At 39.7% G+C, this 16294-nt stretch overlaps 1 protein-coding gene and 2 non-coding genes across 10 annotated transcripts in view; all 3 read right to left on the minus strand.

Annotated features, from left to right (window-relative positions):
* The window catches only part of CKAP5 (cytoskeleton associated protein 5), a 111104-nt gene that overhangs the window by 15030 nt on the left and 79780 nt on the right, over window positions 1-16294 (minus strand). For 4 of the 8 annotated variants that reach the window (XM_035262550.3, XM_078340964.1, XM_078340963.1 and 1 more), the window contains exons 25-36: window positions 15188-15382; window positions 14357-14492; window positions 9099-9187; window positions 6513-6638; window positions 4812-4961; window positions 4295-4498; window positions 3946-4081; window positions 3318-3511; window positions 1901-2073; window positions 1641-1664; window positions 559-732; window positions 214-334 (exon numbers count right to left, since the gene is read on the minus strand). In XM_035262550.3, the coding sequence (XP_035118441.1) occupies window positions 214-334; window positions 559-732; window positions 1641-1664; window positions 1901-2073; window positions 3318-3511; window positions 3946-4081; window positions 4295-4498; window positions 4812-4961; window positions 6513-6638; window positions 9099-9187; window positions 14357-14492; window positions 15188-15382 (1722 nt within the window). The remainder of the gene's footprint in view (window positions 1-213; window positions 335-558; window positions 733-1640; window positions 1665-1900; window positions 2074-3317; window positions 3512-3945; window positions 4082-4294; window positions 4499-4811; window positions 4962-6512; window positions 6639-9098; window positions 9188-14356; window positions 14493-15187; window positions 15383-16294) is intronic. The other 4 variants (XM_035262552.3, XM_078340966.1, XM_078340967.1 and 1 more) reach the window with 1 other exon arrangement.
* Window positions 61-166, minus strand: LOC118146022 (small nucleolar RNA SNORD67). Its single transcript, XR_004731492.1, has one exon. It is a non-coding gene; the product is annotated as a small nucleolar RNA SNORD67 (small nucleolar RNA).
* LOC118146021 (small nucleolar RNA SNORD67) lies at window positions 3708-3818 on the minus strand. Its single transcript, XR_004731491.1, has one exon. It is a non-coding gene; the product is annotated as a small nucleolar RNA SNORD67 (small nucleolar RNA).

Below are 16294 nucleotides of genomic sequence, written 5' to 3' on the forward strand. Positions count from 1 at the left end.
GTCTCCAAAAAAAAAAAAAAAAAAAAAGGCTCTATCAGAGCCATATCCTCTGAGACAAGTGATGAGTGAGTGGCCCCTGTGCATTTCTTTCCTCAGGAAAGTACTACACAGTGCCTGCATCCCCCAGTGCTATGACTCTATGAGGGTACAACTCATCACTTTTACAGCCTGTGTCCACCAACGGAATCCCTATCACGGGAGCACACCCATTACCTGTGTCAGAGCTTGGATACTTGTGTTGATGTCACCACTGGCTACTTGGGAGATAATAAAATTGATTGTGGATGCTGTATTACTGTGCATGTCATCAAAGTGTGGAGAAACAGCCCGGATCCTAGATAGCAGAGCAAAGAGAAAACTTCAATCTCTATTACAAGACATCCCATTGGAGTTATACAATTCTCCACTAGGTCCAGGTCTTAGTTAACAACTATTATAATTCAGAGAGCAATCAGTTCTAAGAAGTTTTAACTGCACACTACCACAAAGGGCACATTTCACATATGGTGTCTTGATGATCATGAACTGCTTATATTTAAACAAAAGAGTTTAACTCACTTGGGTTCAGGAATAAGGACTGGCTCAAAAATGTCATCCAGTTTGTGCTGAACAAGTTCTGGCATTTCACATCGGACTGTACCATTGTCATTCTCAATCTCATCTAGATCCAGCTGGAATTCTCTGCGGACCATCTGGGCTGCCTCAGGATGCCCACTCATGCTTCGGGCTTGGCTAAGGAAAGCAAAAGGAGGCTCCTGAACTAAAAGAGACTTCTTAACCAAAGGGCAAGAGTAGCACTGTCAGTTGCCCCAAAGCTTCAGGACAGATGTTCAACTTCTGGTTTCAGCCCCCCTGAATGATTTAAGTCCTTGAGTCTAAGCAAGTGCCTTTAACAGGCAACAACACTGGTTCATGAATATCCTAAGAGGGCAGATAACTTTAATCTGTACTTACATTACCTGCCAAGTTATAGTATTTGTTCTAGTTCACTAAAGCCAACAAACCTTGTACTTCTATTCCTTATTGGGCAAAAAACAAAAAAATGTATTTATATTGACTCAAAGTTCATGACTTATGGGCAAATATGTAAGAAAAATCTAGACTGGCTGGTTCTTTTCCAACAAATTAACAAGTGCTTTAATTTTGCTAATCATAAGTACCATTCCATGCAGTGTTCAGCACATTTTATACTTTGTGGGACCACCAGTCACCCCTTTTTAGGAATATTCACTCTTGACAGGTCAGGGCCAGCTTTACATTCAAGAAATAGGGATTCAAAGTTTCCAAATTCAAGTTGGTTAAAATTATACTCATGACACAACCCAAAACAGAGCTGCTTGCTTAGGAGGCAGTATTTTGAGTCCCTAAGCCAATTCTGGGTTGCATGCATTTTATTTAGCCTTATCTCAAGAATAGGAAACTAAGCACAACCAAGTATAACACAAAGAAGAAAGTGAATCAATATTTTAGCCACACGACATTGAACTTTTGTGGAAGACTTGATTCATGGGGAACTTACGGATACCCTCTACCCTGATTATAAACTCTAAGCTAGTCACCCTCCAGAGGGGATGAATCCAAGTCAGAAGTTAGAAAGATATAAGAGCCCTGCTAATGAGAAATTAGCAGGCAGTACTTACATCCTATAAGTGCGATACATAATTCTGTCCACGGAAAAGCAGTGAAAGAAGGCACAAGACCATTTAGAAGTGGTTTTGAGACAAAGACAAAGACAATGAAGACTGAAGGATCAAACGTTTGATTACAATACATTTACCCAGACACTCTGTCATGCATGACAATGGCTACAAGAACTAAAGATTATGTTACAGGACAGGCTGTGAGCACAGAAGGCAAAGGCCATGGAGATGCTTTCAGACAAGTATCTCTATCTACATACTTGAGTTTGGAAGACATGTCCTCAGCTGGTCCCTTGCGTAACATGTTGGCATTGGAGCTTATGTTCTGTACACGCTGAGGTTTCTCTTCCACCTGTTTTATTGGTGCAGCAGAGGGCCTCTTTGCTGACCGCTTAATCCTCTCCTCGAGCATGCTCATATCCTTTTCAGAAAGCTGTCAAGAGGCCAAATTTAGAAACCTAACTGGAGAACTCAATAATTAATATCTACTTTCATATCAAAACAAATAGAACCTTCTATGTTTGGAGATGTTTATTTTGAAGACATCGCATTTCAAAATCAACTACTGTTAATACCTGCCCAGCTGCTATAGTAAGAGACGATATGAAAGGAGAGGGGCTGGGCACAGTGGCTCATGCCTGTAATCCCAGCACTTTGGGTGGCTAAGGCAGGAGAATCACTTGAGCCCAGGAGTTTAAGACCAGCTTGGGCAACATGGTGAAACCCCCATCTCTACAAAAAGTACAAAAAATAGGTGGGTGTGGGGGCACATGCCTGTAGTCCCAGCTACTCAGGAGACTGAAGTGAGAGGATCACTTGAGCCCAGGAGGTTGAGGCTGCAGTGAGCCATGATCACACCACTGGACCCCAGCCTAGGTGACAGAGAAAGACCCTGTCTCAAAAAAAAAAAAAAAAAAAAAAAAAGGGAAAGGATAAAAAAGAAAGCCAATTTGTAACTACAAATAAAAAGGTCAAAAATTAAATGAAGCTTTCCCATTTTTTGTTTTGTCACCACTATCTAGCTGTGTGACTATGGACAAGAAACTTCATTTTTGGTCACCCGTAAAATTCCCAACTGCTTTATATTCTTCACTGCGTAGTAGTGAGAATTTAATTAGAAAATATAAGTAAACATATTTAAGCCCAGTGTAAATGAAAGGTGACACTATGGGGTAACTGAAGACAGAAGTCCAGACACAATAATGACTGGGCCAAAGGAAATAAGAGGTCAGAGGCAGAACCTAGTGTGAGTGGCAAACTGGCTCACGGATGTAGCTCAAGATGTGATCTGAGAGATACTAATATCCACATTGTACACAAGTAAGCAAACACTTTTTAACCAAAAACTCAATGCAGTAAAAATTACAGGGCAGATTGCCAGGCAGAATTTAAACCCGGGATTAGCTCAGATTTCTTGATTCAAAAATAGCACTCATTTCTAAAGCAAATTTGCTATGAATAGAATGCTCAGAAAAGAAAACTTGATTTCTATTAAAACAGCCTAATCAGAGACACCTCAAAGGTCTATCTGGATTCTAGGACACATTGATTGGTTGAGTTGACTAAAAAGTAGTAAAAACTTAGCTACAGTTGAGAGGACAGGAAACCTAACTAACAAGTAGGAGATATTGCAATTCTTTTCACAACATGCTGACAGTGTTGAGAGAAGTCACTCACATTTCCAATCAGTTTGAACACCTGATCCCCATGTACATTGTACACCGTTACAATGGTGTTGAGTGCAGCATTGCGTACAGCATTGTCACGGTCTCCTATGTGAACAGCTATTTCCTTTAAGGCTTTTCCTGGGGTTGGTTGGCAAACATTCATGCCATAGGATTCAACCAGACATCCCAGCTCTTCCAGGCACTCTGATGGGGAAGAAAGGCTAGATTAATGAGACAACACACATTTGGGATAGAGACTTATCCTTACTAGAAAAATTTCCCTTGGCATATATGAAGGACTAAAATCTTACTCTGGCTCTGCCTAGGATTTTTTTGTTTACTGCCTTTTATCAGAGAAACAATGGTATTTCAGCAAGTGCTCCTGAAAGGAAGAGATGCCTGTGAGTCAGATGGCCCCTGTGCACTTGATTTTGTCACCAGGGTGATACTGAGTGGTGCCTGTATCACCTGATACCATGGCTCCACCAGTGTGCAACTCATCACTCTCACAGTCTAAATCAGGAGGTTGGAATCAACTACATAGGCACTGAAGAAATGTATTTGTTCATCTATAAACTATTTCTTCTATAGGCTACTGCTGCAGAGATCCACATCTCCACTTAAATTGTTTGCTTCACCTGCTCTCTGCTTAGAGTTTTTGGATTTGGTTCCTTCCATGATAAAGGGAAACATCTTGCTAGCTGGGTAGACAAGGCACATCCGGTTCAGGATGGCACGAACATCTTTACGAATGACATCTTTTGGTTCTCCAACCTAGTCAACAAGGAAAATAATAATTAAGTGAGACATTTCCTAAGTAGCAATGATTCTCCCATGCATTACTATGTTATGAAAGAAGAGGGGGATAGGGATGAGTAGGGAAGGTACTGTGATATAATCAGTTAAAAAGGGAGAGGAAATAAAAGTATAGAAACTGAGGTCAGCTAGGAACTTAAGCAGTCTCCCAGAGAGAAACCACAACATTACCTTGACAACAAGATAGGGGATGAAGGAAGACGCTTCATTCTCAGTAAGATGATATTCTTCCTCACTCAGCAAGGTGAAGAGCAATTTTAAATATTCTAGTGCTTTCATCAGGACACTCGTATTGGTGTCAAAAAACCTCAGGGTAAGCCACTTTAAGATAAGATCCAGGCAACCAATAACACCTTCTTTTTCACTCTCCAAGTGCTTAAAATAAAACAAAACAAAACTCCCACAAATAAGAATGTATAAAATCTTCTATATTCTTAAAGTTCTATTAGGCAAGTGTCTCTTAAATTTTATTGGAGCCCAAAAAGAAAATGACAGATTTTTAAGGCTTCGATTAAGACCTAAAAAATATACACATACATCCATTTATTCTATCAAATAAGACAGTTCTAAAAATAGAGAACAGTATAGTCTACTTCCTTTTCAACTCATGCAAACTTCTGATTATTTCATAGGGCTCAGTATTTTTACATGTCTGAGATACATGCATATTTATCTGTTGCAGACTTACATCAACCATCACAGCCAGAGCTTTGTTATGATGCTGAAAGTCTGAGTGAAACATCTCATCTTGTAACCATTTAGCTACACAGCTAGACATTTGAGTCTTTAGTTGCTCAATGTATTCATCCCGTGGGGTAGTAAAATTCCACTTTAGCACCTGGAAAAAACAAACAGTGAAAAGGGGCTACAGGGTGTTCAACTGAAATGAAGTAAACAGCCTTATATAAAGCAGCTTCAGGAACAATAAAATATTTAAAAATTCAACAACATTCATTTGTAATGAAGTATGAATGCAAAATATCTTTTCAAGGTGTCATACTGCTTGAAGCTTAACAACTCTGAAAATCTTGTAGGAATTAGAAATTTTTGGAATTCTTTTATTTTTTTTTGAGACAGTGGCATGATCATAGATCACTGTAACATTGACCTCCCAGGCTCAAGTGATTCTTCTGCCTCAGCCACCCAAGTGGCTGGGACTACAGGCATGCACCACCACCACCATGCTCAGCTAATTTAAAAATAAATTTTGTAGAAATGAAGTATCACTATGTTGTCTAGGCTGGTTTCGAACTCCTGAGCTCACCCAATCTGCCTGCCTCGGCCTGCCAAATTGTTGGAATGACAGGTGTAAGCCACTGTGCCTGGCCTTGCAATTCTTACTAAAGAAAAAAAAAAGAAATCAATCCTACATATATTACATGGTGGATACTGTTGCCACATCTTTGACAGAGAGAAAATTTTATATATATATCAAAATTATGCACATTGTTATTCTAGGAGTTTAACAAAGATAAACTGACATATGTGTACAAAGACCCACATTCAAAGATATTCACAGCAGCACTGCTTGTAACAGTGAAAGACCAGAAACAACCTAAATGTCCAACACAGTAGGCTAAGGATAAAGAAAGATATGTACATATAATGTACCAATACAAACAGTGACACACACATACATATACAGATACGAATAATCTTTCAGATAGTTCAAACATCATTAAAAGAAAATAGTGAGATACAGAACAAACAGTATGGCATGTCCCCATCTGTGTAAAGGAGGTTATATAAAAATATACATATGACAGTAGAGGTATTAAATATTTCTGGAGTAATACATTAAAAAAATGAGTACTAATATCCTCCCTGTGAAGGGATAATGGAAGAGAGACATGCTTTTCATACTATACTTTGCACTTTTTGTACTGCTTATAATTTTTAAAAAAGATTATGTATTGTGAAAACAAATTTTAGTACCTAATGAAATCAAAGCAAAATAAGAGAAATGACTGAACTAGCCATTTATTAAACAGTCACCAAATCTGCCTTGTAAGGTCTTAGAAAGAAAGATTAATGAAGAAGCTTATATGTCTAGTTAATTAAAAAAAAAACAACAACAATGAATATGTTCCATTCTTTGATTTTAAAAATGAAGAAACCAAAAAAAAGCTACTATATCATTTATTTCTATTTACAGGGACAAATAGGCAATAACTATATTCTATAGGTTTTTTTGGTAGGAAGTAATGCTCCTATAAACTAATATTTATTAAATATCTTAAATAAAGCAAAATATCTTAAATATCTTAAAACAAGCAAAAGAAACACTGAATTCCTAGATATTTCACAATAACATGAATTTCAGACGGCAAAACTATTCTTGAATAACAAAACAAGTAAAAATCTCTGACGATTCTTAATCCTTCCTTACCTTCAATCCTTTTTCATCTTTCATCCTTTGCTCCTTTCCATTTGGAACGACAATGAAAATCGGTCCAGATTTGTCTTCATCCTCCTTTAAGCTTGTTTTGCTTGGCACCTTCTTCCCTTGTGCACCCTACAACCAAGGTTCGGGGAATTCTGATTAGCTTGGCCACTTCTCCTTAAGAATATGATGCTGCTGCCCAGTAAAAGGGCACTATAGAAACCAGAGACATCTTTCTACATGATATTTCACATGAAAAAAAAATATGTCATAGAATCTTGTATACGTTTTTGAACAGGTTCTCCAGAAATTTTTCTGAGAATATTGTTAAGTAATTGTTGGTTAGCTCTTGGACTGGCATGCTATGTAGCTGTAAAAGCTACTACTACTGATCATTAGTCTAGGTCACAGACTTTTTGTTTATTGGATGATTGTTTTTATCTTGAAATCTTCAACACTATTTATAGCATTCCACATTAATGACATCTTTTTTTTTTTTTTTTGAGATGGAGTCTCACTCTGTTGCCCAGGCTGGAGTGCAGTGGCAGAATCTTGGCTCGCTGCAGTCTCTGACTCCTGGGTTCAAGTGATTGTCTTGATTCAGCCTCCTGAGTAGGTGGGATCACAGGCACCCACCACCACCCCTGGCTAATTTTTGTATTTTTAGTAGAGATGGGGTTTCACTATGTTGTCCAAGCTGGTCTCGAGCTCCTGACCTCAAGTGATCCACCTGCCTCAGCCATTAATGACACCTCGAATGGCATTTACACATTTCATATCACTTACTTTGAAAGCTTTTCTGTTTCTCTCCATTGATATTGAAATGTATCTCTATCATAACAGTATAACTAAAGGCCTTTCAAACTTCCTTCTAGAGAAAGTTATAAGAAATGCTTTAAAAACTTAAGTCACATGATTTTAAAAATAATCCAAGATTTACAATCTTCATATTAGATAGAAAATAGTAAAGAGTATATATGTTTAAGGTAAAATTCAAATTTCATTATTGGAATCATTATTATTATAAATGCAGCATGGCCACTATTTCTAGTTGGCCAGAATTTCTTTCTAGTATAAACACTAAGTCATTCAGACCAAACAAATATGAGATCATGTATATGAAACTGCTTTGTAAGTTTAAAAAGACTGGAAAAAAAACTGTGGCATTAAGAACGGAGTCAAAAAATACTTCAAAGCACTCGTGATCAACACTAAAATAAGCACTTGATAAATTTGGAGTGAGGACAGGCAGACAGGAAAAGAACAACATCTTTGGATAGTTGAAGATAATTACCCATTTAAATTAACTCACTGAGGAGTTAAAGAGCCAAGCATAGGGAAGAAAAATGGATAACTGTAATATTTAGAGGAATGACCCTAGAGCATGTACTCCAAAATACACTCTATTTTGGAGTGTATTTGTACATACACTGCCTAAAAAAAGTTATCACTCTATATTTTTTCATCAATTACAGGAAGTAAATTAAATACTTCCCTATTTAGATTTACTATTAAATTTACTACCCATTGCACAGTTTTTGCAATTTTCCTTTTGTAAGTATTAAATAATGCTCTGAATATGTTTATTAATCTGAATCTTGATAGAAATAATGACAATTTTCTGCTATTAAAAAACTTAAAATGAAAAAAATCACTCAAGGATAAAGTTGACCATTTGAACATACTGCTTTAAATTGTCCAACTTGCCGGGCGCGGTGGCTCACGCCTATAATCCCAGCACTTTGGGAGGCCGAGGTGGATGGATCACGAGGTCAAGAGATCGAGACCATCCTGGTCAACAAGGTGAAACCCCATCTCTACTAAAAATACAAAAATTAGCTGGGCACGGTGGTGCATGCCTGTAATCCCAGCTACTCAGGAGGCTGAGACAGGAGAATTGCTTGAACCCAGAAGGCGGAGGTTGCGGTGAGCCGAGATCGTGCCATTGCACTCCAGTCTGGGTAACAACAGCGAAACTCCTTTTCTTAAATCCAAATCAGCCTGAAGTGTTTATTATGCCAGAGCTACAAATGCTTTCTTTCTCCTTTTTTTTTTTAATTTCTGAGTCTCGTTCTGTTGCCCAGGCTGGAGTACAACGGCAAGATCTTGGCTAACGGCACCCTCTGCCTCCCAGGTTCAAGGGATTCTCCTGCCGCAACTTCCTGAGTAGTGGGGATTACAGGTGCATGCCACACCTAGCTAATTTTTGTATTTTTAGTAGATACAAGGTTTCACCATGTTGTCCAGGCTGGTCTAGAACTCCTGACCTTAGGTGATCCACTTGCCTTGGCCTCCGAAAGTGCTGGGATTACAGGCGTAAGCCACCACACCTGGCCCTTTCTCCTTTCAATAAAGCAAATCTTTCCCTAAAAATCTACATGAAAGGAACGATGACAGCACCTCTTCAGAGCAGGATGTCTCTATTTTAGGACCTTATTAAAAATGAGCCACAGAAATTTGTATAAATAATTTGTTAGTATCAACAGTAGTGATATTCTTTTACATATAATATGATCCTTCCTAATAGAATGACTCATTGTACAAAACATATTTAAAAGGAAGTCTACATTGAAGTATAGAGAACTGACATACCTTTGCTTTAGAGGATAATCCTGGAGCTTTGGCCTTTTTTGGATCAGGCTTGGGTTCTGCACTGCTGGAAACAGACTCTTCAGTAGGTGCTTTGAGGAAAAAAAAGCACATACTATAAACTTTAAATAATGTCATTTTATTTTGCACAGGTTACACATATAATGTTGACAAGGAATCCTGCAGTCTTAAATGTATCCATTTTTAAGATGTTTTCAGTTAGGTTTATTTTTTATTTTTTAGACGGAGTTTCACTTTTGTTGACCATGCTGGAGTCCAATGGCACTATCTCGGCTTATTGCAACCTCCGCCTCCCGGGTTCAAGCAATTCTCCTGCCTCAGCCTCCCAAGTAGCTGGGATTACAGGCAGGTGCCAACACACCCAGCTAATTTTGTATTTTTAGTAGAGATAGGGTTTCACCATGTTGGTCAGGCTGGTCTCAAACTCCTGACCCGGGTGATCCATCCACCTCGGCCACGGTGCCCAGCCAGGTTTGTTTGTTTGTTTTTATGAGACAGGGTTTTGGTCTGTCTCACAGGCTGGAGTACAGTGGTGGTTTTGCAGTGCTCGCTGCAGCCCTGACCTCCTGGGCTCAATGAATTCTCCCACCTCAACCTCCCTAGTAGCTGGGACTATAGGCCCATGCCACCATGCCCAGTTAATCTTCTTTGTATTTTTTTGTGGAGACAGGGTTTCACTAAGTTGCCTGGGCTGGTCTCAAACTCCCGGGCTCAAGCAATCCACCCACCTCAGCTTCCCAAACTGCTGGGCTTACAGGTGTGAGCCACTGTGGCTGGCTTAGATTTTTTTCCCTAATTTTTCTCCTCGAATCTCTGTTTAAGCATAAGAGAGAAATTAATTCAGAAAATCTGTATCTCATTTACCAACATTTAAACTTTTAAACTGTAGTTTCTTTTTCTTTCTTTTTTTTTTTGAGACGGAGTTTCGCTGTTGTTACCCAGGCTGGAGTGCAATGGCACGGCTCACTGAACCTCCACCTCCTGGGTTCAAGCAATTCTCCTGCCTCAGCCTCCTGAATAGCTGGGACTACAGGTGCGCACCACCATGCCCAGCTAATTTTTGTCTTTTTAGTAGAGTCGGGGTTTCACGTTGTTGACCAGGATGGTCTCGATCTCTTAACCTCATGATCCATCCGCCTCGGCCTCCCAAAGTGCTGGGATTACAGGCTTGAGCCACCGCTCTGGCCTCATTTGTTTGTTTAGAGACAGGGTCTCACTCTGTCATGAAGGCAGAATGCAACAGCGCATTCAGGGCTCACTGCAGCCTCAACCTCCCTGGCTACCTCAGCCTTCTGAATTGCTGGGACTACAGGCATGTATCACCATGCCCAAGTAATTAAAACAATTTTGTTTTGTAGAGACAGTCTCACTGTGTTGCCCAGACTGGTCTTGACCTCTTTGGCCTCTCGAAGTGGTGGAATTACAGGTGTGAGCCACCATGCCTAGCCAAGACTGATCCTTTCTTGAGGGCAAAGACATCTTTGATATTCAGGATCTGCTATATAGTAAGATTCTAATAAAAGCTAAAACTGAGAACGATCCAAGATGGCCGATCGCTAACATCCCGGGATTGCAGCTCTCAGGGAAGGCGCCGAGAACTAGAGGACGCCACACTTTCAGGCAAATTCTGGTCGCTCACAGAGCAGAAGATCCCCCAGTGGAGGAAACACACGGGTGGCCAGAGCGACTCTCGTGGCCGGCGCAGCGGTTCCGCCGGCACCTCCGCGCGGCAGTGCTCGGCGCAGAGTAAACGGGACCGGTTCCCCTTCTGACCGAGGTTTGGAGTCCCGGGAAGGCAGAGTCGCCTACTACGGACACAAGAAGGAAGCCAGACAGGAGAATCCTGGGCAGAAAAGCACCATCAGTTTTAACGCCGCTGCTCTGGCCCTGGGAACTAACAACCTGGACGTCCACTCAAGAGACCTAATCTGAAAGTTGGTAATTTCAAAGACGACAGGAGGATAAATTTACAATGACGGGAAGAAACCAGCGTAAAAAAGCTGAGAATACTCAAAGTCAGAACGCCTCTCCCTCTAAAGATGATCACAGTTCCACATCAACAATGGAACAAGGCTTGATGGAGAACGAGCGCATTCTGATGACAGAATCACTCTTCAAGGAATAGATAATAACAAACTTCGGTGAGTTAAAAGACCATGTTGTAGCCCAACGTAAAGAAACTAAGAACTTTGAAAAAAGGTTTGATGAAATCCTATTGAGAATAGACAACTTAGAGAGGAGTATGAGTGAATTAATGGAACTGAAGAATACAATACAGGAACTCCGAGAAGTATGCACAGGTTTAAACACTCAATTGTTCAAGCAGAAGAAGGGATATCAGAGGTCAAAGTCCAACTTAATGAAATAAAACGTGAAGAAAAGATTAGAGAAAAAAGGATAAAAAGGAATGAGCAAAGTCTCCAAGAAATGTGGGACTATGTGAAAAGACCAAATTTACGTTTGATAGGTGTACCTGAATGCGACGGAGAGAATGAATCCAAGCTGGAAAATACCCTTCAGGATATTATTCAGGAAAATTTTCCTAAACTAGCAAAGCAGGTCAACATCAACCCCAGGTAATACAGAGAACACCACAAAGATATTCCTCAAGAAGAGCAACCCCAAGGCACATAATCGTTAGATTCACCAGGGTTGAAACGAAGGAGAAAATACTAAGGGCAGCCAGAGAGAAAGGTCAGGTTAACCACAAAGGCAAGCCTATCAGACTCACAACAGATCTCTCAGCAGAAACTCCACAAGCCAGAAGAGAGTGGGGGCCAATATTCAACATCCTCAAAGAACAGAACCTTTAGCCCAGAATTTCATATCCAGCCAAACTAAGCTTCACAACTGAAGGAAAAATAAAACCTTTTATGAACAAGCAAGAACTCAGAGATTTTATTACCAGCAGGCCTGCTTTACAAGAGCTTCTGAAAGAAGCATTACACACAGAAAGAAACAACCAGTATTAGCCTTTCTAAAAATACACCAAAAAGTAAAGAGCACCAACATAAAGAAGAATTTACACCAACGAATGGATAAAACAGCCGGTCAACATCAAATGGCAGTAACCCTAAATTTAAATTGACTAAATCCCCCAATCAAAAGACACAGCCAAAACCCAATGGCATGTTACATCCAGACCTGTTTCACATGCAAGGATACACAAAGACTCAAAGGGATGGAGAAAGATTTACCAACCAAATGGAGAGCAAAAATAATTAATAAATAAATAAAAAGCAGGAGTTGCTATTCTCGTAGCAGATAAAATAGATTTTAAAGCAACAAAGATATAGTGGTAAAAGGATCAATGCAACAACAAGAGCTAACGATCCTAACACCCAGATACGAGACTTAGATTCAAAGAGACAGAAAATTAATAAGGATATCAAGGACTCGAACTCAGATCCGGAACAAGTAAACTTAATAAATATTTATAGAGCTCTCCACTTCAAATACATAAAATATACATTCTTGTCAATACCACATCACACCTACCCATAAGCTTAAATGAAACATTGATTGGCCATCATTAATACCCAATTTTTTTCAAAATAAAGCAATATTTCCATTTACTCTCCCTCTTTCTTCCTCTCCTTTACTTATTGTTATTTTTTTCTTTCCTTCTCTCAAAAAAAAAGAAATCAACTTGTAAACCTCTAGATCCAGGTCGGCAATGTCTCTCTCATTGCTTGATTTCCTTCCTTCCCTTCCCTCCCTCCCTCCTCGCTTCCTCCCTTCCTTCCTCCCTTCCTTCCTTCCTTCACCCCTTCCTTCCTCCCTACCGTCCTTCTTCCCTCCCTTCCTGCCTTCCTCCCCCCCCCAAAAAAAAAAAAAAGCTAAAACTGATTATGTACTTTGATATCAACAGTTTTATACATGTAAATTTTTTTTTTTTTCCTGAGACTGGGTCTTTGTCACCCAGGCTGGAGTGCAGTGGTGCACTCATAGCTCACTGAAGCCTCAACCTCCTGGCTGAAGTAATCCTCCCACCTCAACCTCAGCCTCCTGGGTAGTTGGGACCGCAGGTGTGCGCCACCAAGCCCAGCTAATTTTTGTAGAGATAGGGTTTTGCCATGTTGCTCAGGCTGTATATATGTAAAATTTCTAACTTTATAGCATCAACAATTTCTATTCCACTAAATGGAAGAATATTGTTTTGTTTAATCAGTAAGTCTAAAAATGAATTAGTCACAGGTTATATATTATGAAATTTTATTTATTTGTATTTTTATTTTTTGAGATAGATAGAGTCTTACTCTGTCTCCTAGGCTGGAGTGCAATGGTATGATCTTGGCTCACTGCAACCTCTGCCTCTTGGATTCAAGTGATTCTCCTGCCTCAGCCTCCTGAGTAGCTGGGATTACAGGCATGTCCCACCACGCCTGGCTAATTTTTGTATTTTTAGTAGAGACAGGGTTTCATTATGTTGGCCCGACTTGTCTCACTCAGGTGATGTGCAGGCCTTAGCCTCCCAAAGTGCTGGGATTACAGGCATGAGCCACCATGCCCAGCCTATTATGGAATTTTAATATCAGGATGAAGAAATCAAGAATTTTCCCTTAGAGAAGGTTAATACAGTGGAGTAAGCTAGATTCTCACAATTCCTCTTCTAATTATAGCCTCCAAGAGCAAAAATAATTGTGGAAACCTTAAATGTAGGGATGTAATACTTCAGAAAGGACTATTTTAATGTCCTATTCCAAAACTTCTTTTGGGGTGTGATGGTTCAAGCCTGTAAGTCCAGCACTTTAGGAGACCAAGATGGGAGGATTGCTTGAGGCCAGGAGTTTGAGACCACCCTGGGCAACACAACAAAGCCTCATCTCTACAAAAAGTGAAAAATGCAGCCGGGAGTGATGGCGCATGCCTATGGTTCCAGCAACTTGGAAGGCTGAGGCAGAAGGAACACTTAAGCCCAGGAGTTTGAGGTTGCAGTGAGCTATGATCACACCACTATACTCCCTCCTGGGTGACAGAGCAAGACCCCATCTCTAAAAACAAAACAAAAACCAAAAAACCTCTTAGAATTGGAAACTAATCATCTCTGTACTCTTAGTACATACAGTTCCTGGCATAAAATACATACTTGACAAGTGCTTGTGAAAGGAAAGTAAGGAGAGAAGAAAGGAAAGCTTGGGACGTAGGCTGTAAGGAAATGTGATTTTAAAAAAAGATGAACTTTTTAGAGTTTCCTAGGGCTATTTCCTTCCCTTTTAGCCCTCTCAAGGTAGAGTTACCTGATGCAGGCTGGAATTTGGCTGGAGCGGACCCTCCCATTGGTTTAGAAGTTACTTTAGTAGGTGCAGCAGGCTTGGCTGGCATGTTAGCTTTGGCTTTCTCTAACATGGCCAATACCTGATCTTTAGAAGTTGGCTAGAGAGACAAAATAACATAAAAATGAGAGGTCATATAAATGATAAAGTCATACTAAGCTTACAAACAAATCCTCTGTCAAACAAATGACAGAGCTCCTAGTTTTGAAATATCAGTGCAGTAAGGGAGGCAGTGCATGGTGTCAAAGAAATCACATACATTATGAAGTCACACTAAAGTAGGTATCATACTAGAAGGTCACAGTTTTCACCCCTGTGAAGCCAGCAGATTTTTACTTCTACACTCTTAAATATTTTATTTTTGCTTGTTATGATTTCAAATTGACTCCGAGGAAGTAATATGGTTTTTTGCTCATATAAATTCATATCCAACATATACATTTTTTTTTTTTGAGACAGAGTTTCGCATTCGTTGCTCAGGCTGGAGTGCAGTGGCACAATCTCGGCTCTTGGAAACCTCTGCCTCCTGGGTTCATGTGATTTGCCTGCTTTAGCCTCCCAAGTAGCTGGGAATACTGGCATGCACCACCACATTCAGCTAATTTTTTTGTATTTTTAGTAGAGACAGGGTTTCACCATGTTGGCCAGACTGGTCTTGAACTCCTGACCTCAGGTGATCCACCTGCCTTGGCCTCCCAAAGTGCTAGGATTACAGGTGTGACCCACTGTGCCTAGACCATGTTCAATATATTTTTTAATAGCTTTAACAGCAGTAGCAACAACAAGAAGTAGTACCTTTAGTTTCCCAGTAGCCTTGGCCATTTTTTCATATCCTAAATGCATCATGAAGAATGGTAAGGCATCTTGGGCCTTCTTTCGCACATCTCCATTTCGATCTTCTAGGCAGGAGTACAGATGAGGAACACAAAGGATAAGGTCTGTAGGGGTGGAACGAAGAGTAGGCAGTTTCTCAGCCAGCCAGCCCAGAAGCTGCCAAAAGAAATAAAGACTAGTTACACACTTCAAATGAAGATTGTTATTTATGATCGTAGGCTTACTAATTTCATCAGTCTCAAGCACTCAATTAGCTTTCACGCTAACTTTCTAATATAAAATCAGTACTTTTCATAATTCAGGAACTGTGCTATATTTAAATAACATATGCAATGATGACAATCATCTTTAAGATAAGGACACATTTCTTTGGACTATATTTGGATATTAAATTATAAAGCCTTAATAGTTCTTAATGCATCTTAAAGATGAAAAACTTTTACTTATCTTAGCTAGAAGACCCAAAGCACTTATTGTGATCAGAAGGTTACACATTTTACCAAGACTTCTATTTTTCTGCCTTATGTTGACTTTTTTTCTATATATCCCTAAAATAGTTCTTATTTGTATTTTTCTTTTTTGAGGATTTCACCTTCATAATCCAAGCTGGAGTGCAATGGCATAATCTTGGCTCACAGGCCAATGGGACTGGCTTTTTTCATGCAGCATAATTCATTGGAGATTTATCTGAATTGATACATTTACCAGCAGTTTGTTCTTAATTGCTAAATAGTGTTCCACGTATGGATGTACAACAGATTTGTTTAACCATTTACCTATTGAAAGATATCTGAACAGTTTCCGGTTTTTGGCCATGATGCAGTCAAATCCTCTACCCTTGAGCTATAACCCTAGTTTTTGGCTACTATGACTGAAGTTGCTATGAACATTTGTACATAGATTTTGTATGGACATAAACTTTCATTTTTCTGAAATAAATGCCCAAGAGTGCAACTGCTGGCTCAAATAGTAACTGCATGTTTAGTTTTATAAGAAAATGCCAGCCAGGTGTGGTGGCTCATGCTTGTAATCCCAGCAGTTTGGGAGGCCAAGGCAGGCAGATCACCT

This window comes from Callithrix jacchus, chromosome 10 (assembly GCF_049354715.1).
Source record: "Callithrix jacchus isolate 240 chromosome 10, calJac240_pri, whole genome shotgun sequence".
Lineage (NCBI taxonomy): Eukaryota > Metazoa > Chordata > Mammalia > Primates > Cebidae > Callithrix > Callithrix jacchus.